The sequence below is a fragment of the Bombus pascuorum genome, chromosome 2 (assembly GCF_905332965.1).
Source record: "Bombus pascuorum chromosome 2, iyBomPasc1.1, whole genome shotgun sequence".
Classification (NCBI taxonomy): Eukaryota; Metazoa; Arthropoda; class Insecta; order Hymenoptera; family Apidae; genus Bombus; species Bombus pascuorum.
In genome coordinates, this window is record NC_083489.1 from 20,875,385 (window position 1) to 20,900,800 (window position 25,416).

Genomic DNA, 25,416 nt, shown 5'->3' on the forward strand with positions numbered 1-25,416 from the left:
TTTATTCAAATGACGAATTGTAAGTTAATAATGTTACATTATTATGTATTAGATATATATCTATTGTGATCAGCAATAAATAAAAGTAAACAAACTTATTTTTAAACTCAAACTTCAAAACTAAACAAAATTATTACTCTTTTATCCTTTTTTGTTTAGAAAAATTCAATCGAATCACAATCATTTACAGGTAACGAAATATTTAATACAGTAGATGAGTTGATGTTACAATTATTAATTATGAATTACAAGGAAAAGTGAATTAAGTGAATATTGAATATGTTCTTTCTAAAGATTATCTTTAGTGTGTATCTCATGATTTATAGATGGGAGTGTAAATGAACAATATCTTATGACATTTAATACTTTTTTGTAACATTGCAAATGTTACTTACGCTGCTATGCTTCTGTTTAGCGGCATGTTGCTCAAGCAAGAATACTGTGCAGGCCTCAAAATTCTGACTATATATGTTGCCTTGAAGCTTGGTTCGTCGAAGCAGGGAAAAGCATGTCTTGCATGCGTTGTTTGGAATTGTGTGGAAGCGAGCCACCTAAAACCATTGAATGCCAGTTTCGATCTATGTCTAGTTCTCGTTATTCTTCTTTTCGGAAAGTTAAATTTTTAATACAGAAAGTAATATCGCACAAAAAATAGCTTTTGTAGAATCTAAACTGAATTCTATATTATTATAACTTTAAGTTACTTTTTTCTAATTTGTAAATGGAGGGAAATATTTGAAATCTAAATAATAGATTACGTTCAATCTAATTATATAATAATTTATTTTATTATATAATAATTTTTAATGTGATAATTAATATATTTTGAAGCGCAATAGGACCTTACCTAATTTTTCCATTAGAATCGACATAGGAGCTTTTGTAAAATCCAATCATGTCGTCCCTAAGTTCACCGACATATTCAAAATTGATCGTAATGTTTGTTTCTGCACTAAGGACTTTGCTTAGTTTAATTTCGTATTTTTCCGTTTGATTATTATACGCGGTTTTCGTAATTTCTTCCTTCTCGAAATCAACCGTAACGGTCACCAAATTTATCTGCATTCGTCCATGGTGAAGTATTATAGTGTCCGTAGACTTTTGTAAATATGCACTAATATGTACAATTCCCTTGAATTCAAAATTATCTTCTAATTTCGGAATAAGTATAATTTCGTAGTTCGTAGGTATGATCGTTTTCGGCAGTCGATAGTCAAGAACGGTAGGTTCCTTTGTATCATCTTGTGCATATGCTGCTACACAATAAAAAATATTTTTAATACTATTAGCATTAATAGTTAATTGAGAAAAAATATTACAGATAGAGAAAATAGTGAAAATGTTAAGTATTTAGTCAGTAAATCATGTAAATTATTGATTCATATATAACAAAATAATTTTAAAATTAAATTAGTAATTACAGTGTAGTAAGGGTAATACATAATATAATATATGTAAATCTTGATGTTTAATTATAAGTTAGAATATACTTGCAATAGTCTGAATGTAAAATATAAATGTAATATAATAACAATCAAATTATTACAATGAGAAAATGGATTTTTGTACAATTTAATATAAAAAGAAATACTTACTTTTATCAGTAACACATACAATAATATTAGAAATCTATAACAAATTGTATAAAGTGCAAATTTTGCAAAATAATTTATTTAAATTTTAATTACCTTTATCAACGTTGTTTGTTGCTTGATATCTAGCAAGGAGTAGGAGAAAGACTACGATCGAAAATTGGTCTCGGAATAAATTCATGATGACGTGACAATATCCTCTCTTCTTATTAAACCTATGTCAAATATCAGAACATGTCGATATACATGTGTATTTTATTATCGATTTAAAGCAATTTATCATAATAGATAAGAATAAACAGATGACACATTTCATAATTAGTTGGAAGTTATACATACATATTTAAATATCAATGTGACAAGTACTCAATTAATGACGGTTAAATATATAAATATCAAATTTTTTATTTATCACGAAAATAATAAAACGTAGCACATAAATAATATATTAGAAAAATTAATTCTACTTTGTTTGAATATCATTATTGTAATAAATGAAGAAGTGACATCATTTCATAAACTTGTGAAGGAAGATAGGTCACGAAATAAACTACGTAAATTCTACATATTTTGCATTCATTTTTAAACTTCAAAGTTAACTCAGTTGTCTTTTAAACATACAAATTGCATTTTTTCATAATTATATCTGTGTGATTTGAAAAAAAAGTTATAAGCTTTTCTGTGAATTTATCTAAGAGTCACTAATAAAGGAAACTTGAACTTTACACTTTGGCTAAGAATAAGAAACTTTTAGAATACGATAAGAAACACTTTATCGGAATAAACTGTGATATAGGTACTTATCATTATTATCTAATTATTGCATAATTTCTTTGATGAATTACTTACAAAGTGTCTAATTCATTTATTATGTAAACATAAATATCTTAACATTTTAGTGATTAGATATTATTAATTTCTATGGAATGTTCATTCACGAAATAAAAAAGGTATTTTTATAATAATTCATTTTATGTATATGATGAAACATATTACACCAAATAGATCGAAAAGATTTACTGCTTTATTGTGAACGTTTATATTGTCTGTTGAAGTCTATTAAAATTTTAACTTTTAACGTAAATATAAATATTCTATAAATATATTTAGTATGAAACTTTCTAGTATGTACGATGTAAGATGTAAGTTTCTGGAAATGTTAGGCTACTCTTTAACATTAAAACTATCCTGAAATTCTATTCTCAATAAAAAAAAAGTGATTAGTGTACGGTAGATAATGGTAGAATTTATTAGCTAGATTAAGGAGATTAAAAATCAATCTTCTTCGATTAATTAAGCTAGAGTTTACTCATGGTAAATATTCAAATTTTTCTAGGTTAAATATATTTCAATTAATTTAGGTAATAAATGAAGTCAAACGTAATTATTTTGATCAAGACAATATGTTATGAATTAATATTATTAAAATTATGTATGTACAATTTTAAGCAACAACTATGATATATAACAAAATATTGATATTTTGTCATTTCAAAGTATTATTTCTCATTTTCAGGACAAATTACATTTATTCGCGCTTATCTACATAAAAAAAAAGGTAAGTGTAACATTATCATGTATAATAAAGATAAAGAGAATAGATATGCACAATGATGACAAATAATCTGATAGATTTTATTACCTTAACACCTTCGTATTCGTAATAGAGATATCTTGAACTCACGAGTTCATTTTTACACATTTACAGAACCTGGTATCATACGACTCTTTTAATATAACGCTTTGCACGAATCTTTTTAAACCCTTTATATTGTTAAGTAATTATTTACCGTTCTTCAGTTTCAAGCAAATATAACTGTTCCAAGATTTTTGAGTGGGAGTACATGTTGTCATCCTATCATAAAATATTTTACGTAGAATAGGAATAAAATAACAAATTTATTTAAAACAGAAGTATTTTCTGCTTTTTATCGTATTGATAGTACATATTACCATGGCTAAGTATTTGGACACTTGAGAAAGTCCAATCAAATCATTGATATTTGTATTATATGTATTTTCAACATCAAGTTCCATATTTAATTGTAATAAATAGCTGACACTTCATAGAATCTATATAAACTCCTAGAATGTGTTGGAAATAAATATCCGACTCTAAGATTTCAATCTAACAATCTATCTAATGCTTTTTCTAAATAAATTCCAGATTAACAGGAACTAATTAAAAAAAGAGTATCAATATCGAACAAACACACTTAAAAATTACTTAACTTAAGTGTTTCCATAGAAGTGATTTTCATTCGTCTTCAATTACTGCTTTTTCATTTATACTAATTTATATTAACCAATATTTTTATCGATACTCACTAACTGTAATGCAAAAATTAGATTAAGACGATTTGTTTGAACCATACTTTATATCCAAATACACTTATTCATAATTGTGTACTTGCGAAATATTCTATCTTAATCGTTAATTAATGCAATGAGAAAACGATACATATTTCTTCTAAGTCAAATTAACAAGTTCAAGTTTCCAGATACATAGTACTTCGTCTAAAGAGTCACGTAATTTTTTATCGAAACCGTAACGCCGAGATTCCTAAGTTAATAAAAACGACTTTACAGAATTCGTAGATTAAATTTCTATAGTGAATCTTTTTTTCATCGTGGAATTTTTCTCACGAATACAGAAAACATCTTGTACAGTATAAATTTATTAATCGAACTAATTAATAACTGTATACGTTATATTGCAATTTTAAGTAGATGTTAAGTAGATGTAGATCAGGGACACTTTTTCCTTTTTGGGAATTATTTTCTTCATCTTGTCCGCCAGTTTTGACAATATTGATTGTACCACTCACAAAATTAATAACAAATAGGTGGAGTAGATGGAAGTAAATTCATAACTGACCACCTCGATAAAATATAGTTGATAAAATTCAGTATATTTTCTTCACAAATACACAAATAATTACAAAATATATTCAACTTGCAATGAAAATAATAGAAATATTTAATGGAATCTATATCTATTTTATGGAAACAAGAGAATGTGATAATAGTAATTTTAAGTAATCGTTATTCTACAGTTCAAATAAAATACTATTTAGGAAGTAAAATTTCGGCAAATAAAATATGTTTATTTTCACAAAATAAAGTATAAAACAAAATATCTCAAATTTGCACTATAGATAGTATTTATTTAAAGTATTTTCTGATAATGAAAATATATTATGAAGAGATAATATTAGAATGACAAGAATCCCCGATACCTTCAAATTGAATTTATTTTTTTTTTTTTAACATGGCCAATCTCATGTAATAAAGTGGGTCATTCAATGTTTTCATCATTAGACTACTCCGTCGCGCATAAAGAATCAATCCAACGAAATTAAATAACGTTTCAACTGGAGTAGACGACGGAATCGACGTATTATATTTTAAAGAAAACTGTTTCGTGTATTTGTATTTTGCGATAGATTTGAATTCGCAGTTCTCTATTATCTATATATTGCAATAGTTATAATTCTACAATATTACTATTATTAACTTATTGCTTATCAACAATACCATCAATGAGTTTTTCCATGACCGAAAAAAATCATATGTTTCCACACCTTTATATATGCATAAAATATCTCTGCAATTGTTCATATACGTTAGTGAGCCACTGTGAATTAGGAAAAAGAAATTGTTAACTTACAATTATATTGTTTCCCGGCGAATTTGTATGTTTTACTTTTGTCTAACGTTTACACAGGTAAATCTTCATAGTCATATTCTTCCCGTGGAGAGACTATCAATGACAATAGGAGAAGTGGCCGTTTCGAAAAGTGAAAGTCACTTGGTGCTATAACGAAACAGAAAGAACAGTTTACAACCAGACGCGATGCGCGACACGTTGCTTCTATCAATATACGACATTCGAGAGGAAGCGTGATATTTCTACAAATCTTTCGGCTCTATGCTATTTTGCATTCTATTCTCTCTTGCGTTATCAACTTGTTTTGTTTGGCCAATCGTGTGCTCGTTTGTTATGTAGCATCATTGCTTATCTTATCGACGACCTGACCAATGGTCGGTATTGCTATTTTATTTTACGATAATATCCTCGTCTTGATATCATCTTATAGACTTTACCTAACAGAGATACAAATATTTTGAGGATTGTTCAAACGTTCTATTCTTTTTCCTATTACACAATCTACTATTAGGATGTTAGATGAACCTGTTTAAGGCATTTTAAACTAAGATTTTCCTACGTGGTAGTTTTCTAAATAAATTTTAAACTGATAATCGAAGAAAATAAGTTATCTTGTCGATAATTGTACGTAGAAGAGTATGTCTCAAAGTCAATAATTTTGCGTCCTTTAAAGTGTGGTTTAACCAAATGATGTAGCTCTGATAGGAGTACTGTCGGTGAAACAAAAATTCTACTACATTTTCGGTATGATGGTATTCATTACAAGGCCATTAAAATCGATGAGGTGTGCTCCTTTCAATGTAACTTATATATACATGTAATTAACAACTCGTCAATTTTTCGGACATAATTTAATCCATTATTTCATTTATTCCATTATTTAATCCTTAACACTACGATTCTCGAATTTTTATATTTCAATCACATTATTGCTTTAACAATCAAGAAGGATTTAAAGTGGTTTTAAGAAGGTGTTTCACATAAAAATTGAAACTAGAAATTATGTGTACCAATAAGAATTTCTTTATATTTTACTCAAACTTGAAATATTTTTTAACGTTACTGAAAAACTGAAATCATGCACCAAAATCAATTAATATCATGGGCAAAAATTTATCCAAAGGAAATTTAAATGAAGAATTGCGTTTCTAAGTTCAGTTTTACTCTTTAACTCTATCGTTCCATTAATTAGACTTTGCTGTATCTGACGTCTTTACAGTAATAAATGTGTGTTTTAGAGGAAAAGTAGTTTTCATTGTATTTCTACTTTAATAACATAAAAAGATCATTACAACTATAGTGTGTATAAAAATTTATTTATAGTACTATGTATTAGTATGACATTAAAAGACCGTATTAGTTAAAAATTAAAGATTTCTCAATTTTTGTCGTCGTTTCATTTCTTAAAAATAAATTACCTATACGTGTATCATATTTATACGTATTTGTAAGGACTATATGTAACTAAAATTGAAGAACTTTGTGTAAAAAGGTGACTATTGGTCTATAATCAATAAATGTATGTTTGAATAATTGCCGACTATATTTTCTAAAATATGAAAAGAACTAAGACTTTCAAAAGTTGTTGTAATTATTAGTTCAAAGATAGCTAATATTAAAAGACTAGAACTAAAACTTCCAATGCAATCTCTATAACTTACTATTATAAACTCTTATTCCAGAAAGTTCCTCTACTGATTTATAAAATAAAATATATAATCTTTATAAACTTTTAATTCCGTGATTATAAAACTTTCTAATCGAAGAACAACTCAGTTATCAGAATAAAAATTATTTCTAACTATAATGCGAGGAATGACTTATCAGCAAATTATGAGGGAAAATATTTTTTTTTTTTATGTTATCATGACGAATTTTTATCGAGTAACTGATTACAATGACGTAATTCTACTTTATACTTAACCATTATTGAATTATAACGTCTCGTTCAATTAATCAGATTAATGTTTACACAAGTCAGGGTTTACGAGGGAACAATATCATATATAGCGTAATTGTAAATGAAGGTTTTAATAAGTGATATCCATCAATGTAGCCGTACAATACGTATCCTGTAGAAATAATCCAAATTTGGATTGTAATAATTATTTGCGAACTAATATTCTAATAAATCATAAACAATATTTCAACTGTTTGTCATACCGATTCTCATCACTCATTGACCGTAACAAGTAAGTAACAGGCTCATGCCGGTAACGTAGTTTCCAGTTGCTTAAATTCATATAAATTAAGTAATTTGAAAGAATACCTGCAAAATAGATGGATCCTGAATTAGATATTTCTGTAATCGCAGAATTAAAATGTAATAAAACTCAATCAATGTTATTAAGTTGGATTTGATCTTTGCACATGTAAATGTAACATAATTTGTCTTTAATTAATATAAAAGAAAGAGCAGATAAAAACAGATAAAGAATGGAATATATGAATAGAAATTTTTTATTAAACATAATGTGAATTTCAATAATGAATTAGTTTGTCAAGAAAGAGTATATTACACATGATAGTCTGTTTTTAGTATTTGTGTACGACATATTTGATATACAATATACAATGTATCTTTGTTCCAAACAATAGCTACCTATATTTGATTTATTTATTCTAGTTTATTTAAGGTTCATTTTAGCCAAGCACATTAGTTACGTACACAGTGTGGTCCACGAATCCGTTGCTATGATATTTCAGGCATTTGTGACAATTTGACAAAAAAATATTTTCTATAAGATTTAATCACCAAGGATATTTTAATAATTTAATTTATAGTAATTAGTAATTTTTTTTAAATTTCTTATATCGAAATTTGCAACCAATAGAAAACTAATTAAATTTTATTAAAAACAATTTTTTGTTAAATTATAGTCTGATAAATTGTGGCTGAAATATCATGACGACCAATTCGTGAGCCACCGTGTGTATTCATTTAGTTCAGGTGCAGATTCACTGTAAAGCAACTAACATGTTAATCATTAACTTGAGTAATATATAAATAATAAAGTAACAAATATTTAATAATAAGACCATCATTTTGCATGATGTCCATACAAACCAATACCACATAATAACACCATAATGTCGTATTTAATCGAATCAATTCCGTTCACCCCCCGATTCTAATACTATATTTGTTTGTTTTAGAAGTTTCGTATCTTCAAGATATGCTCAATATCTTCAGATATACAAAATATTTGTTGTGCAGATTTAACATTTAATTGAAATTATTTATAAGTATGTAAATACTAAAAATTATTTATTTAATTTACCGTTATTTGCTGAATATGTAAGTACTTATAATCGTATGTAGTATCTCAAATTCGTTTGGAACTTTTTTCTTCCCGGTCAACTTGTCGATGCTGTCGCCCTTATGAATTTTGGCATAACTTTTGAACCATGTTATTTCTAACTATTCGAAACTGTTATACTTCCATTATGTTCATGAAGTAGTACCAGAAAATAAAAACAAAGATTTAAAAGATTGATGATGAAAACAATTCAAATTCTTAGTTTGGAAATTTCATTCTAAAATGCATTACATAAAGTATGTTCTTATATTAAAAGATTTGAATGCAATAAATATTTTCAATTTTGAATGCATAAAGATGAAAGAGATAGATTAATACTGCGTTATTCCTTTTATATCGATATTAATACTAATCTCCTGTTTAATACCAAATAAAATTTCTTGCATAGTCATGTTGAAAATGCGTAGTTAAATGATATGCTTTGAAAGCACTTTAGATTTAAAATAATTGTTTCATAATCAAATGTATGCACATTATCAATTCTCTGACGATTATGGACAATAAAATTTCAGTTTTATCTGACAGAACCATTAATAAAATCAAGTTTCAAATTGCGTCATTTATATAAACGTAATTGTACCAAGAAAAAATGTGTATTCTTACGACAATAATGAAATCAAATGTATTATCATGCCGTTTTATTAGCTTATCACTAGATTAAAATGTATGCTCTTGACGTTGGAAAAAGAACGTGATAAATATTTATGACAATTAATTAACGCTTACATGTAGATAAAAAGTCTCAATACAATATGAGCATTAGAGATAATATGTTTAAGCATACTTTTTTAAGTGTTGATTTAGTAGAAAAATTACAAAATAGTTCATATCAAACTACAGACGTTTCAATCAATTATTGTCTTATGTTGATTTCTGTGGTGATATTTATTTAAACTGATGCGATGCGACGCGACGACGCGATTCAACGTATGTATTGATGGTAGAAATTTGAAAAGTATGAATTTTGCGTATATATATACATGGTACGACCGAAAAATATGTACAGACAAGAAAAGAACATTTATGAAAAATGAGAAGAAAATAGAGAATAATATTTCTTCATATGACGTTTCGTTTTCGAGAAAATTGAGCTTGAATATTTCTCGAGTATACGTAAACACGTAAACTCAAAATATTATAGAAATATATGTAGTATAGTGTAGTATCGTGGACGGATTGCCTGGGAGATATCGGGTGCGTGTTGTCAGCGTTCTCAAGGAGTGTTGTCAGCGTTGTCAAGAAGTGTTGTCAGCATATTAAGAGAGAACCTTTGTAATGAAAGTAGTGACTAACAAATGGTGACTGCGACTGACGGAGCATCAAACGATATTGTAACAAATCATACCGTTACCAAATCTAACGTTTGCCTGTGTTGTAACGTTTGGTTGTGTAACGTGTGTGCGTGTACGTGTGTCTGTAAATATAATTAAAGCAACTAGGCGTTTAAATGTTAAACACATTTTATAACTAAATCTCTAAATATCTATACTCCGCTATAGTCTTTTCTACTGTACGTGAACGCTATTATACGACTTGTCGAAGAATTATAAATTTTCTTGTAACAATCTCTCCATCATAGTATTTCATTAGTCGCATCTACTGCCAAATAATTGTAACTTTTTCGTGCTTAAGTCCATATGAAGGTTACAATGTTACAGATCATTGGAGTAATTTCGTTATGATTTCGCTATCACACTATGATGATTACTATCATCAAAACCACTCAGATATTCAAGGCGATCAGGTTATGTTGTTCATCCTGTATATATGCAGAAGCCATCTTAATGCAAATTAATAACGTTTATTGATTACAATTACTTTATAATTCGATGTGTATTTATGCTTCAACATTATGAAATGAGTGCAATGTAGATCAGACAGAATTTTAGCGACTTGTAGTAATAACACACAATATACAGGCGTAAAAATATTTAATGGGTGATTTTTGAAGTTAAAATAAGATGAAAGTCAAGAATAAAAATTTTTTCTTGACTTTGTTTTCTAATTATTGACAATTACAAATTAGTCAAAATATCGCTATGAACGAGCAAAGTTCTTTACACAAACGCAAATATTGTAGATCAGCCTAAGCATTGGAGTGGACACGAATGTTCAAATCGAACGACCCATGGACAGCAACTTACCTCGTACAAGTCGTAAAGAGATAGATTATGACATTTTTTCCTTTTGTATTTGCGTTTAATTTACAATCAATTCTCGTAGAGAATTTTAAGAAAATTTATCTGGCGTGGTGCTATGACATGATTAATAAGTGTTTGTAGTATGTTTGATTCTACTTGAATCTAGTGCTTAGGTCTAAGGTGTAATGTTTTTTTAGCCTGCGGATTTGTTCCGACGTGTCGAGTAGTTGAGTAATTAGAGGGTTTTGATGGTTGTTAACTCTTGTGCTGTGTCTATTGCTGAATTTGAATATTTCTTCTTTGACTGTGGGTATCTTGAGGTCGTGATGTATTGTTTCGTTGGTGACATACCAAGGTGCATCTATTAGAGATCTTAAGGTTTTCGATTGGAATCGTTGGAGAATTTCTATGTTGGAGTTGCTCGCTGTTCCCCATGATCGAGTTCCATAGATCCAAACAGGTTTTAATATGGCCTTGTATAATGTAATTTTACTTTCCGTGTTTAAGTTGGAACGTCGGCCGATGAGCCAGTAGAATTTTTTAAATTTTGTTTTGAGTTGTTTGGTTTTATCTAAGATATGTTGTTTCCATGTTAATCTTCTGTCCAGAGTCATGCCCAGATATCTGACTGACTCTATATCTGGAATAGGTATATTGTTTATCGTCACCTGTGGCCAAGTTTATATTCGTAATGTGAAAGTTATGTGGCTAGATTTGTTTTCGTTGACTTCGAAGCGCAATTAGTGGAAACATTCTTCCATAGAGTCGAGACGTCGATGAAGAGTAGAAGAGGCAATTGTCGGATCTGAGTACGAGGCTAATAAAGCTGTATCGTCAGCAAATGTCGCTGTGGTTATCTCTGTCGAAGTTGGTAAATCTGCAGTGTAGATGATGAACAGCAGAGGTCCGAGGGCACTGCCTTGGGATATGCCAGCTTCTATTGAGAATGTTGCAGTTATAGCGTCTAAGTCTTTAATCATGAACATCCCATTGGTTACATATGATTTTAGGATAGAGTAGTAGGTGTGCGGTAGGATTTTCTTTAGTTTGAAGAAAAGTCCTTCATGCCACACTTTGTCGGACGTCTGCTGAATGTCCAGGAATAGCGCAGAGCAGTATCTTTTCTTTTCTAAATCTTGGTCGACTTTATGAGTTAGACGATGAATTTGCTCTATCGTAGAATGTTGCTTCCAAAAGCCGAATTGATGATCCGGCATCATTTTCAACTCTAAGAGTGGAAGGAGTCGTTTCGTTAGCATCATCCCAAATAGTTTGGACAAAGTGGGTAGAAGACTAATTGAACCATAAGAGCTAGTTTCGTGTATTGGTTTTCCAGGTTTAGGGATAAGGGTAATTAATGATATTTTCCAGGACTTAGGATAGTATTCAAGGTGAGGAATTGCATTAAAGATAAAGATAATGAGAGCGATGCCTTTTTTGGGAAGCTCCTTGATAGCTTTGTTATTTATCTGATCATGTCCCGATGCTTTCCTGGGGTTTGGGCGATGTATTAATTCAATAATTTCCAGAAATGAGAACGGTTCTATAGGAGGAGACATCTGGAAGGGAGAGTGCAAATATTCCGTTATTTCGGCGGCAATGGTGGATGAATACGGTTTGAAGACATTAGATAGGTGGTTTGCGAGCAAGTTGGCTTTTTGTATAGGGATACGCACCCATTCCACCTTGCGGACAGCGAATTGGGCGGATTATTTGCGAAGGATAAGTGAGTTTCCTACATGCCTCCCATAGTGAGTAGTTGGAGTCAGCTGTGGGAAACAGATTAGCAACATATTTTTGGAAACAGTCATTCTTGTAATTTTTAATGATTTCGGTTATTTTTCTTGTTGCGTTATTTAACTAACGCTTGTCTTCAGGCGTTCTATGAATTTGACATACTCAACTAAGTCTACGTTTTCCTGCGATTTTTATTAATGTGTAATGGCGGTATTTATGTTTATTGACAAAACACTTAGTAGGGGTGGAAGAACGGATCGCGTTTATTATGCTGGTGTTTAATTATTCCGTGGCTGCTTCTATATCTTCGTTCGTTTTTAGGGACATTGAGGCTGATGTTGAATGATAGAATACTTCCCTAAAGAGCTGCCAGTATGTGAGTTGGATATGAATAAAGCCATTCACTTGGTTTACGATAATTGTTGAATTAATTGTTGCTATGACGGGTGAATGAACTGAAGAGAGTTCTGCCAGAAGAGTTGATTTGGACGTATCTTGGCGAGATGTTTTTGGTTATGAAGAAGTCTAATAGGTCAGGTAGTTGATTAGTGTCAGTGGGTCAGTAAGTGGGTTCGTTTGTACCGCGGTAGTTAAGTCTGTTGGCGTTTATGGATTTCAAAAGGTTTTTGCCTCTTACTGTGATATGTCTGCTACCCCATTGGGTGTGTTTAGCGTTGTAGTCTCCTCCAGCTATGAATCTATTGCTCAGGGCTTCGAGGAATTTATCGAAGTTTTCTGTCGAAATAGAATATTTAGGTAGACAGTATACTGCTGATGGGGTGATTGGACCATGCCAATCTTCTATCAGTACGTTTGTGGCTTGGAGGTAGTCCTTCTGGAATGATGGAAGCTCATAGTGTTTTATGCTGGTCTTGACGATATTTCCGATGCCGTCATGAGCTTTCCACTGGGATATTGGGTATGGTAAAAGTTATAACCATTTATTTTCAGATAACTTTTGTCGGTGAAGTGAGTTTCAGATATGAGCATTATATCGATTTGTTGTTGTTTTAAGAAGAATTCTAATTCGTATTTGTGTTGAGCTAGACCGTTGTCATTCCAAAGAGCTATGTGTAATGGTTTTACTTTACGTCGGTTGTAAGTAATGATAGCAAGTTATTAATTTGCTCTGTTTGTTCGACGATTAATTTTTCAAATCTATTGAAGGTATCTGTGTCTTGTGAACTGGGAACACTATTTTGTGGTCGAGCACTATGGATTTTCGGACCGCTTTGAGTTCCTTGATCTTCCTGTGCGTAAGAGATTGAAGGTATAGTGAATTTTTGTGGATTAAGTGCTTGGTTGGTTAGGTCCTTAACTCTGAGTTTGGGGTACTTATTTTTATACAAGGTCCTATAGGCTGTGCAACCTTTATAGTTCGTAGGATACTGTCCTTGTCAGAGGATGCACTTCGCAAGGGTTTCTGAAGATTTAGTGCACTGGTCTGTAGGGTGAATACCTGCACATTTAACGCAGCGGTAATTGTGGTTGCAATATTTTTGCTTGTGGCCGTACCTTTGGAACCTTTTGCATTGGACTATCTCTTATTCTATAAAAGGTGGTTCAACTTTTACTACTGAATTCATTAAACGATTGATACTATAGGCTTCCTTGTTATTTGGTTTTTGCTTTAGATCAATAAAGAATAATGATAATGGGTTTTTTTGTGATTCTATGTCTTATGTTGCTAATATTGGTTAGTTCATGACCATGATTTAAGAGTTCAAGTTTCAGTTCATCTAAGTTACCTGAGTGGTGGATGTTGCGTAGTACCATACGAAAAGGTCTTTCTTGTTTCAGTTGATATATGTGGAAGTTTACGTTCAGAGTTTTTAGTAGCTTTGTCAATTTTCTGTAGGAGTCTGGATTGGCCGGCAGGATTTTAACCAGATTGTTTTTAGTTTTGAGTATTTAACTCTCTTTGTTAATATGTTTCTTTATAGACTTCATCATTGTTTGAATGTCGATAATATCATTAATGAGGATTTGTAGGGGAGGAAGAGTTTTTGTGTGTTTTGAATTGTTGATGTTTCAGCTACTTCTATAGAATTGTCTGCAGATTTTAATATTGCGAATCTGTTGTGAGTGGTAATGTGTTTTGTTGACGGTTCATTCTGAATAGTGTTTACATTTTTTTTTATTGAATCAGGCTTTCGTTTTTTGATGCTGTTTGTGTGATTTGGAAGGTGGGTGATATTATCCTTTGGCACGGAGGAGGTAGAACGGTGCGATTGTAGTTTTGTTCATGAGGGCCTGATCTGGTTACTTGGGCCATCTTCAAGTTAGTTAATTCAAATTGAAATAACTAGTCGAGAGGCTATGATTAGAGTTAGAGATTTGAAGTGTTGGATTTTCCACGAGTAAGTTTAGAGAACACTTTGTTTCTGTTTCAACTCACTTTCGACGAAGGTTCGTCACTTATTGTGAAGTTCACTGGGCACTAAACACACGTGTGCACACTTCGGCAATTGAAAGAAAACTGATTATGACATTTGAAGACGAAAACCATCCTGTGCGACGTTTTGTAAGAAAAGTCGTACACTTAACATTATATCAGTCTACTCATTACAACTCGTTACAGTATATCGGAAACCGCCTCAAAGAATTTTCGAGGATAGAATTAACGTTTCCTATAAGCCTTTCCTACATAAATAATTAATAAATAAAAGAACCTATTAACGATATTTATACAAAATTCACGCATCACGACTATTCATCGAAAAATTATAACAAAAATAGCAATCATTTTATATTACAGTAAATGTTCAATGTTCAGTACTGTTTTCTTGCAAACAGAGTACATAATAAGCACGATACATACAATATGCACTGGACATACTGCACACAGTACACATCCAAATCACTCGCGTTGAAACTAAATAAAAAAGATTGAAGAGATAATAAAGAATACAAAAGTAAAGGAAACAAAAAGTTTCAAAGAACTAAAAATGAAAAAGCGAAAAAACATATACAACAATAATACTTTGATAACATAAATAAAAATTTCGTACGAAACAATATTGATTAACTTCTCTAACTATCTTAATCTAACTAACTTATCTAACTAATCCTTCTCTCATTTGATGTCTTGGAATATAGTTTATGACCAAGTGTACTAGGAATTAAAAAACAATATCGATAATTGCCAGGAATTTGAGACCCAAATTCTGCAATTATGGAGAGGTAGAAACGATTTTATTCTTCGAAAGTGAGATTTTAGACATGCTAAACGTAGAAAAGGACAACGCGAGTTAAACAAAAGAAAGGACTGAGAGTCGAAGCGTTCGGTAAAGATTAAAGGTTCGCGAGGTACTTTTTCGCATAACTCAAAGTGAACTCGGCGCGGAGGGGACTCGTGATGTCATGCTTATGAGCGGTTCCAGGGCCTCTTCCGCTATGCACCAAGTACGGCGGTACGAATCCGGCATTACCCAGCACCCTCTCCCTCGAGGGCGCGGGACGCCTATGAAGGTTTCCTCCATGAAAAAAAAGGAAGACACTTTTTAGTATTTTTACAAAGTACCATTAAGTACTATTCTATAAGGTACTATTTAAGGTACTATAAGGTACTATTTTATATAAACAATTAGGACGACTTGTTATTATTGCATTACAATTACTTACCAATTTTAAAGGTACTACAATATTAAAGACAATTTATGGAAATCAAATTGAAAAGTGCGTTGATTTTTACAGTAAATTATACGTCTCAACTCTAACTACAAATTGGTAGATTCAGTAAAAATTATGAGTAATATTACAAATAATAGTTTGTTACTAATACTTTATGACAGAAAAATTTCGAGATTTGACACTCAGAATTATTTATTTTTGTCCACCGACCAACACACTATGCATTGGTGAGATTTTTTGAATTAGAATGAGACCAAATATAATACTTTTATAAAATTGAATAATGTGACTATTTGAAATCATATTTAAAAAGTTAATATTGGAAATAGTATTCATATATATTCTTTTATATGAAATTTACTATAAAATTTTATAACAATTTGTATTTGGTCTCATTTTAATCAGGAAAATGTCATTAATATGTTAATGAAATTTATATTAACTACAAATTTAAAATAAAACGGTCTCATTGTGACATTTATGTTGGATTACCGATGCGAAAGCCAAAATAACCATCTTTCGAGTGTCCAGAATCTAATCAATATTTAAGGCCTGTCATGTTTGCCCAGAGGGAAGATAGAGGGGGCCCTGGAGTTTCACCGGGTGCCTCCCTACTTCCAGGGCCTAGTTCGGGTATCTCCGGGACCGGAGTATTATCTATACTCACTGGGGTGGAGAAGTAGTCTGTATTAGGCCCACTCCTCTGGAACCTCGCGTATGACGGGGTGCTACAGAGGATTGGGACTGGAGCTGCCCCTTGAAAAAACCAATCACGGGGCCTCTCCGGCAGAGTACCGCCTGATTTTAGGCTGGGCTAGGTCCAGGCTTGACAGAACCTGCTCGATAGTTGACACGCTAGCCTAGATATAAGAGTGGGCGCGCCCGGGCTGAGGATCGTAAAGGCCGTTTGAAATCTGTAACGGTCATATTATGATATTTATTTGCTTTTGAGCCAATGCAGAATTTCTGTGACTATTTCCTCTACTATTGTCGAAGCTTGTGCACGATAATGTACATTAGAAACATTGTTAATTCCATCTGTTTGTAAAAAAAGGTTTTTAATTGAAAAGAAAGAATGGATATTTATAATCTGGTCAATCCAGATGTAAGACGGCATATTATACCGGTAATTAAAGTATTATTTACTTAACAGAATTACCTTATCTAGTTAATCCTGTCCATCGATTTTCTAGATAAGATTATCAAAAATATTTCTCGTTTATATATGTCGGAGATAAAAGTACACCGGGCCTTCTCTTCGGAATTCTTTGGAAAATCCCCAATACTTTAATCTTTATAAGTTAATCCGATTATAATTGTACGAGATTTTGCGATAATGAGCTTGTGCTCGAGGCGACAACTAGTCGCCGAACGTAGCCACCGTCACGAGATGAACGCTTTTACCTAAGTATAGAGTAATTATATAGCTCTCCTTAAAAAGAATAGTTGTAGCGGCACTCGACAGTAAACATTCCAATGGTTTCTGACCCGTGGCTCGCCACACACAAACCCTATTCTTCGGGCAAGATGATTGCCAGATGTCGATCATTCACAATATATGTTCAGCTAGCCTGAGGACCCGCTATAAATCTTAGGATTTGGTTTATTAAGTTCCTCCAAATTGACAAACAGTTTTTATCCTAACAATCCGTAAATCTGTCACCCACTACGGGAAGATACGGGATCTGCTTTCCTCACGAACGACGCTTCCCGTTAGCAACTTTCTCTCAAGGGCGGCTAACATTCTTTTCTAACCACCAACATAGAAATTAATCAATTAATTGTCCTGGACGAATCCGATGATCTTGTGCTCTGAAACACACCCCATCGTAGTTTTCCTCTGCAGCATCACCGTGACGGAGAGACATTCTCATGCGATCTCATCAGTGACAAAAACAACGTCTTTACAATTAGCGGACACTTCACGTTTTTAACCACGAGTCCGATTTATACTTTAGAAGAAAGTATATTTTTTATCCCGTTGGCCGCGGATTCGCGATCGAACCTAAGACCATTGTCACTAGTGTCTAATCACCGCGGTTACTTGTCGATTCTGTAATACTCACACTTGTACTAATCAACATTACCTCGATTGCATAACAGCGATGGCTAATTCCAGAGAATATTCATTACACGTCCTTACCCTTAATCATAACTTTAACCCGACATAATATCGCGCAGAACAATCCATTGAAAACATCCACCGATAACTTTTCCACATTTTACTAATTAACAAACGTCACAAGAAGACTAAAAAGGAAACACCCAATAGACCTCATAAAAGATATAACCTAGCAAACACGAAGATGGTACCCCGCTGGGGGTAGCCACCCACATGCTATATTTATTTTTATTTCATTTTTTTTTTTACCAATAAGATATAATACTTTACCAAATGTCCTTCAGGACAAATTGTAATAACCAAAATAAACTAAAAAAAAAAAAAAAAAAATACATTTTACTAATTTACGACTTAAGTATAACTTTACTAGTTTCCAAGACTTCTATTGTTCCATTTAAGTCGATACTTGTAAATATCTCTGAGATAATTTATGTTACTAAAAAACGTTTCAAACAAAAGCTAAATTAGGGACGCATAATTTGATGTCAATAGTCTATTGTAGGTAGAAACATAGAGGACATATGAAGGCCACTTTTACTGTTTTTAATGAAATTAAATTAATCGTTCCGTCTTGACATTCCCTATGAAAAGTTATCAACCTATCTATGTCGGAAAATTAATAATTTAGCAGATATATTAACTTGTATTTTATAAAATTCAGTCTACAAAGGATAAAGAAAGGCAAGTATGAAAATAGTGCCTTAGATTTTTCATTGTCTTTCTCTTTTGAAGACAAGAAGAATTAGTTCAATTTTTGTGATTTATTTCTATCTATAATGGTACTAACTTTATGAAAATAAACTAGGTGATTTATTACTATTTTACGCAAAATGGCGTTAATTTACTCTATGCTCTATCGTATTCTAACACAGTGTGAATACATATATTCTATTATCTTTATAGAGAATGTATCATAATGTGGGATCGACTTCAGAAGTGAAGAAAAGTCATAATGAAAAAGTTCATATGAATATATGTCCTATCTGAGTTCGTTTTAAATTTAAAGTTACCATGAACAAAAAATATATGAAACTTTTTATACAAAAGTGCGTTTCTCGAGCAAATATTTTAAAATATGTACCAAAAAAAGTGGTAATATCTGTTATATTGAATTTCCACGAGCTTAGCATAAACTTTTCAGGTGGCGCAACATGAAATATTTATTTTCTGCAATATTTTGCAGCGATTTATCCAAGAAAGTTCCGTTAGATCAGGTCAAATTCATCCCAATAGCTCTAATGAGTAGACTATATAATTTATCGCCACTGTATAGTGTTCAGTTCCCTTTCGACTGCCGAGGAGTGCAGACGTGCCAGGTACCCGGAGAGGTCTCTCCGTCGAAGCCGGAAGTGGAAAAAAAAGTAGTGCCCCCGAAATTGCGAAAAGCGGGGAAAACGGGGAAATGCAACAAGTGCCACCGCTCAGAATATCAAACAACGGCGAAACATACGCCATACACAGGGGCATGGAGGTCCAGGAGTGCACAGAGGACGAAATGGATGTCACCCAGATGAGCGACGACAGAAACACAACCAACAACAAAATAACAAAACAAGACGAAAGCTGGAAGGTCGTAACTCCCAGCAAAAGAAGAAAAATAACAACAAACGCAAATACTAGGAGGGCTGCAGAATCAGAAAGTAAGCAGTGGCTCCAAGAAATCCCTCTACAAAACCCCTTCAGCGTACTACCACAAGAGAAGGAACCAGAAACAACGGAAAAACCAACAACACACAACCCCAAACCACCACCAATCTACATCGACGCGCAGATAATAGACCCCCTCCTCGAACTGCTAAACATCACGGCAGGCAAAGAAAATTACAGCATTAAACAATTAAAACTGGACCAGGTAAAAGTGCTAACCAACGCCCCAGAAACCTACAGAAAAGTGGTAAAGATGCTAAAAGAAAAAAACGCCGGGTACCATACCTACCAACTCAAAACTGACAAAAGCTATAAAGCAGTAATCAGAGGATTACACCCAAAGACAAACAAGCAACATATGTGACGAACTAGCCAAAATCGGACACCAGGTAAGGGTAATAAATAACATAACAAGATTTGATACCAAACAACCACTACCGCTGTTCCTAATAGAACTAGAACCGAACAAAAACAACAAGGAAATCTATGACATTAAACAAATCTTAAACACAATAATCACAGTTGAACCACCCAGACAAAAAAAAGACATATCTCAATGCATGCGGTGCCAGCAATATGGACACACAAAAAACTACTGCAACAGAAACCCGGTGTGCGTCAAATGCGCAGAAATGCACTTGACAACGTACTGCCCATACACGGGAAAAATAAACGAGGTAAAGTGCTACAACTGCAACGGAAACCACGCAGCCAGAAAAATACTCCAACGTAAACTGTTTCCGTCGCTTAAAAGCAGGACATATAATTACCACCACACACAACAAGACAGTGCAGAAGATGAGACACCAATAAACGTACAGCACGTAATGAACATCAACCACAATAATACCAACATCTCTGGCAGTCGAAGCTACGCGCAAGTAACCAAGGAAATAACACCCGTAGTAAACCAAAACGTAGTAAACCAAATGTCCATAATGATAAATTGTAAAAAAAACCAAAATAAAATAGAAAAAAAAACTGTATAGTGTTGCACTATAAGGTTTTTTTTTCTTTTTTTTGCAATTTGTCCTGAAGGACATTTGGTAAAGTGTTATATCTTATTGGTGAAAAAAAATAAAATAAAAATAAATATAGCATGTGGGTGGTCACCCCCAGCGGTGTGCCAGCTTCGTGTTTGCTAGGTTATATCTTTTATGAGATCTACTTGGTGTTTCCTTTTTAGTCCTCTTGCGATGTTTTATTGTGTTGTTCGTTTCCGCTGCCAGCTGGATCGGGTGTGTTTCCATTCTTTCTCTCTTTTCTTTGCGAGACTGGTAATCTTCTCGTTGACCGTTGGTATTCCCAGGTCTTTCCGTATGTCCTCGTTTCTAGCGAACCATGAGGCTTTTACTATCGTTCTCAGGATTTTGGCATGGATTGTTTCTATTTTGTTTATATGGCTCATTGCTGCTGTTCCCCATAGTGGAATTCCGTATGTCCAGATTGGCTTTATGATTATTTTGTATATTTTCAGTTTGTTTTCTGTGCTTAATTTGCATTTTCGACTTGCTAGCCAGTGCATTTGTCTCCAAGCTGTCTGTATTTTGTCTATTATTGATTTGATATGCTCTTTCCATGTGAATTGTGTATGTATGTGGAGTCCTATGTATTTCACTTGCCTTGTTTGTATTATTTGCGTGCCGTTCAGGAAGATGTTTGGTGTTATCTGTTTTCTCAGTGTGAATGTGATGTGGTTGCATTTGATAGCGTTAGCTTTAATTTGTTTGTCTTGTAGTCACTTTTCTATTTTTGTGACGTGTTTTTGTATTATTGTGGCTGCTGTTACAGGGTTAGTGTGCCTGACTAGTACGGCTGTGTCGTCCGCGAATGTCAATATTTTGCTATTGGTAGTTGTTGGAATGTTGGCCGTGTATAGTGTGTATAATATGGGTCCTAGGACGCTTCCTTGCGGAACCCCTGCTTTGACGTCTTTGACTTCGGAGTGTGCGTCCTTGATTTTTACTGTGAAGGTTCTGTTGCTTATGTATGATTTTATTATTTGGTATATTTGTTCCGGGAATTGTTTCTTGATTGTTTGTAGTAGGCTTTCGTGGTTTATTTTGTCGAATGCTTTCTCTATGTCCATGAATAGGGTTGTATAATATTGTTTGTTTTCTATTGTGTGTATAATTTCGTTGACAAGCCTGTACATTTGTTCTGTGCTGGAGTGTTTGTTTCTGAATCCAAATTGATGGACTGGTATTAATTTTTCTTTCTCTATTATTGGTTTTAGTCGGGCGTATATTACTTTTTCTAGTATTTTGGAGAGCACGGGAAGTAGTGATATTGGTCTGTAAGATGTTGTTTCGTGTAGGTTTTTGCCTGGTTTTTGTAACATTATGATCTGTGCCTGTTTCCATAATTTAGGATAGTATTGGATTCTTAGTATTGCATTGAATATTATAGTGATTAGTCGTATCGCTTTTGGAGGGAGGTTTTTCAATATTTTGCCATTGATTAGATCGATTCCTGGTGCTTTGTTGTTTTTTGTGTTTTCGATTATGTTTCTAATTTCTTGTGCTGTTGTTTTGGGTATGGTGTATTGCTTGTCGATTGCAGTGCTAGTGGCTATCGCATCGTCGTCCGTATGGCTATTGTGGTTGCTGTCATTGATGTTGTGTGGTGTAAATGTGTTGCATAGGTGGATGGAAAATTCTTCGGCATGCTCTTCGTTGCATGTTGTGTGCTTTGAGTTGTAGTCTCCTGCTGCGCTATACTTGTTGCCTAATTGTTGGAAGTATTCTTCCCACATTTGTGCTGTAATTTTTTGTCGCGGTGGTGCCTATACTGCTGACAGCTGTAGACGGTTGCTGCTAGTTTGTACGGTAACGGTAGTTGCTTGTACGTGTTCTTTACTAACTTGGCTGTGTAAGTGGTGTTTAATGTCGTTTCTTATTATCACTGCGGTTCCTCCGTGTGCTTTTCCTGAGGGGTGCTTGGTATCGTATATGGTATAGTGCGGTATTTTTGTGTAGCTTTTTATTGTGAAATGCGTTTCTGATACGAGTAGTATGTCTATGTTGTTGTGGTATAGGAATGCTTTGGATTCAATGGCCCTTTGTTGTAGGCCGTTAGAGTTCCAGGCCGCTATTTTTAGTATGTCTATTTTTACTTTTTGCTTAGCATGTTTGTTATCAGTTGTATCATAGCTGTGATTTGTAGTGATTGCTGTTTGAATGCTTCGTTTAGTTCGCTTATCGTTCTTGTTAACATGTCGGTGCTTTTGATGGATTGCTTTAATAGTTCTTTGATTTCTGTAGCGTCGTTGGTGTTATTGTTATGGTTTTGGTTTACTACGGGTGTTATTTCCTTGGTTACTTGCGCGTAGCTTCGACTGCCAGAGATGTTGGTATTATTGTGGTTGATGTTCATTACGTGCTGTACGTTTATTGGTGTCTCATCTTCTGCACTGTCTTGTTGTGTGTGGTGGTAATTATATGTCCTGCTTTTAAGCGACGGAAACAGTTTACGTTGGAGTATTTTTCTGGCTGCGTGGTTTCCGTTGCAGTTGTAGCACTTTACCTCGTTTATTTTTCCCGTGTATGGGCAGTACGTTGTCAAGTGCATTTCTGCGCATTTGACGCACACCGGGTTTCTGTTGCAGTAGTTTTTTGTGTGTCCATATTGCTGGCACCGCATGCATTGAGATATGTCTTTTTTTTGTCTGGGTGGTTCAACTGTGATTATTGTGTTTAAGATTTGTTTAATGTCATAGATTTCCTTGTTGTTTTTGTTCGGTTCTAGTTCTATTAGGAACAGCGGTAGTGGTTGTTTGGTATCAAATCTTGTTATGTTATTTATTACCCTTACCTGGTGTCCGATTTTGGCTAGTTCGTCACATATGTTGCTTGTTTGTCTTTGGGTGTAATCCTCTGATTACTGCTTTATAGCTTTTGTCAGTTTTGAGTTGGTAGGTATGGTACCCGGCGTTTTTTTCTTTTAGCATCTTTACCACTTTTCTGTAGGTTTCTGGGGCGTTGGTTAGCACTTTTACCTGGTCCAGTTTTAATTGTTTAATGCTGTAATTTTCTTTGCCTGCCGTGATGTTTAGCAGTTCGAGGAGGGGGTCTATTATCTGCGCGTCGATGTAGATTGGTGGTGGTTTGGGGTTGTGTGTTGTTGGTTTTTCCGTTGTTTCTGGTTCCTTCTCTTGTGGTAGTACGCTGAAGGGGTTTTGTAGAGGGATTTCTTGGAGCCACTGCTTACTTTCTGATTCTGCAGCCCTCCTAGTATTTGCGTTTGTTGTTATTTTTCTTCTTTTGCTGGGAGTTACGACCTTCCAGCTTTCGTCTTGTTTTGTTATTTTGTTGTTGGTTGTGTTTCTGTCGTCGCTCATCTGGGTGACATCCATTTCGTCCTCTGTGCACTCCTGGACCTCCATGCCCCTGTGTATGGCGTATGTTTCGCCGTTGTTTGATATTCTGAGCGGTGGCACTTGTTGCATTTCCCCGTTTTCCCCGCTTTTCGCAATTTCGGGGGCACTACTTTTTTTTCCACTTCCGGCTTCGACGGAGAGACCTCTCCGGGTACCTGGCACGTCTGCACTCCTCGGCAGTCGAAAGGGGACTGATCAGAGACAGTTGCAGCTTTCCTTTTTTTTTTTTTTTTTTTTTTTTTGGTTAACGATGAAATTAAAAAGCTGTTGCTCTAATAAGATTAGTTATTGGGAGTTTATACACCTTCGCTTGTAATTCCTTTATTACTTGCTGACACTTGCTTGTAAACACATTTTATCTCTACGAACGTTCGACGGGGACTCTTTCAATTCCTATATTCTATTATAGATATATTATATAGATATAACTTTTATTACAGGTATTTTTTAATTATAACAAATTTAATCAATTTCACTTGCAGAACGAAAAAAATGTATATACTAAGGGTTTACCCGTCAAAGATAAGTATCACTTTCACCCCTTGCTTTATCCATTTCTCCCGGAAATTATTTTTTAAAAAATATAAATTTTTTAATCTCCATTTCTTAATTTATTTTTAATTTAATATATTCTCATTTAAATATCTTGCTGTAATTATTATTATACAGGTTAGAGCGGAAATCGTAGCACAACGGGACAAGGGTTGGTTCTACATAAAAAACTAAAAAGAAATTTTGGCATAACGCTTTTTCATCCGAGGCTCCGTTTTCACGAAAATCGAGTTCGAGCATTTGACAAGTACATCTAATTTTGGAATAATTCCCGGATTAAAGAAGAAAGATAAATAAATAAAGAAGAATAAAGGAGTTTAAACTACATGTGAAAATAAGTAAAAAATATAGAATAAAATTTTCTCATTTGATGCTTTGTTTTTTCAAGAAAGAAAATTTGAAAATGTATCATGCGTGTGTATCAGATCAGTTCGTTATTAAACATGTTCAAAGTTTATTTTCTTGAAAATGAGATTTTAAGCGGAAAAATATTCTTTAATATTTTAAACTGATTTTTACATGTATGATAACCTCGTATTAATTAGTCCAGTTGAAGTATACTTGACAAACTTTCAAACTCGATTGTCTCTGAAACGAAGCATCATATGAAAAATTTGTATTCTA

At 33.2% G+C, this 25,416-nt stretch overlaps 1 protein-coding gene across 2 annotated transcripts in view; it reads right to left on the bottom strand.

Moving 5' to 3' along the window:
* LOC132904512 (putative aminopeptidase-2) overlaps window positions 1-5,562 on the bottom strand; it is a 75,349-nt gene extending 69,787 nt beyond the window's left edge. The window contains exons 1-4 of one of the 2 annotated variants that reach the window (XM_060955079.1): window positions 5,263-5,562; window positions 1,689-1,807; window positions 848-1,256; window positions 396-551 (exon numbers count right to left, since the gene is read on the bottom strand). In XM_060955079.1, the coding sequence (XP_060811062.1) occupies window positions 396-551; window positions 848-1,256; window positions 1,689-1,773 (650 nt within the window). In that variant the 5' untranslated portion in view covers window positions 1,774-1,807; window positions 5,263-5,562. Of the gene's footprint in view, window positions 1-395; window positions 552-847; window positions 1,257-1,688; window positions 1,808-3,382; window positions 3,443-5,262 lie in introns of those variants that run through there. The other variant, XM_060955077.1, reaches the window with a different exon arrangement.
* Window positions 5,563-25,416: the final 19,854 nt, after the last annotated feature.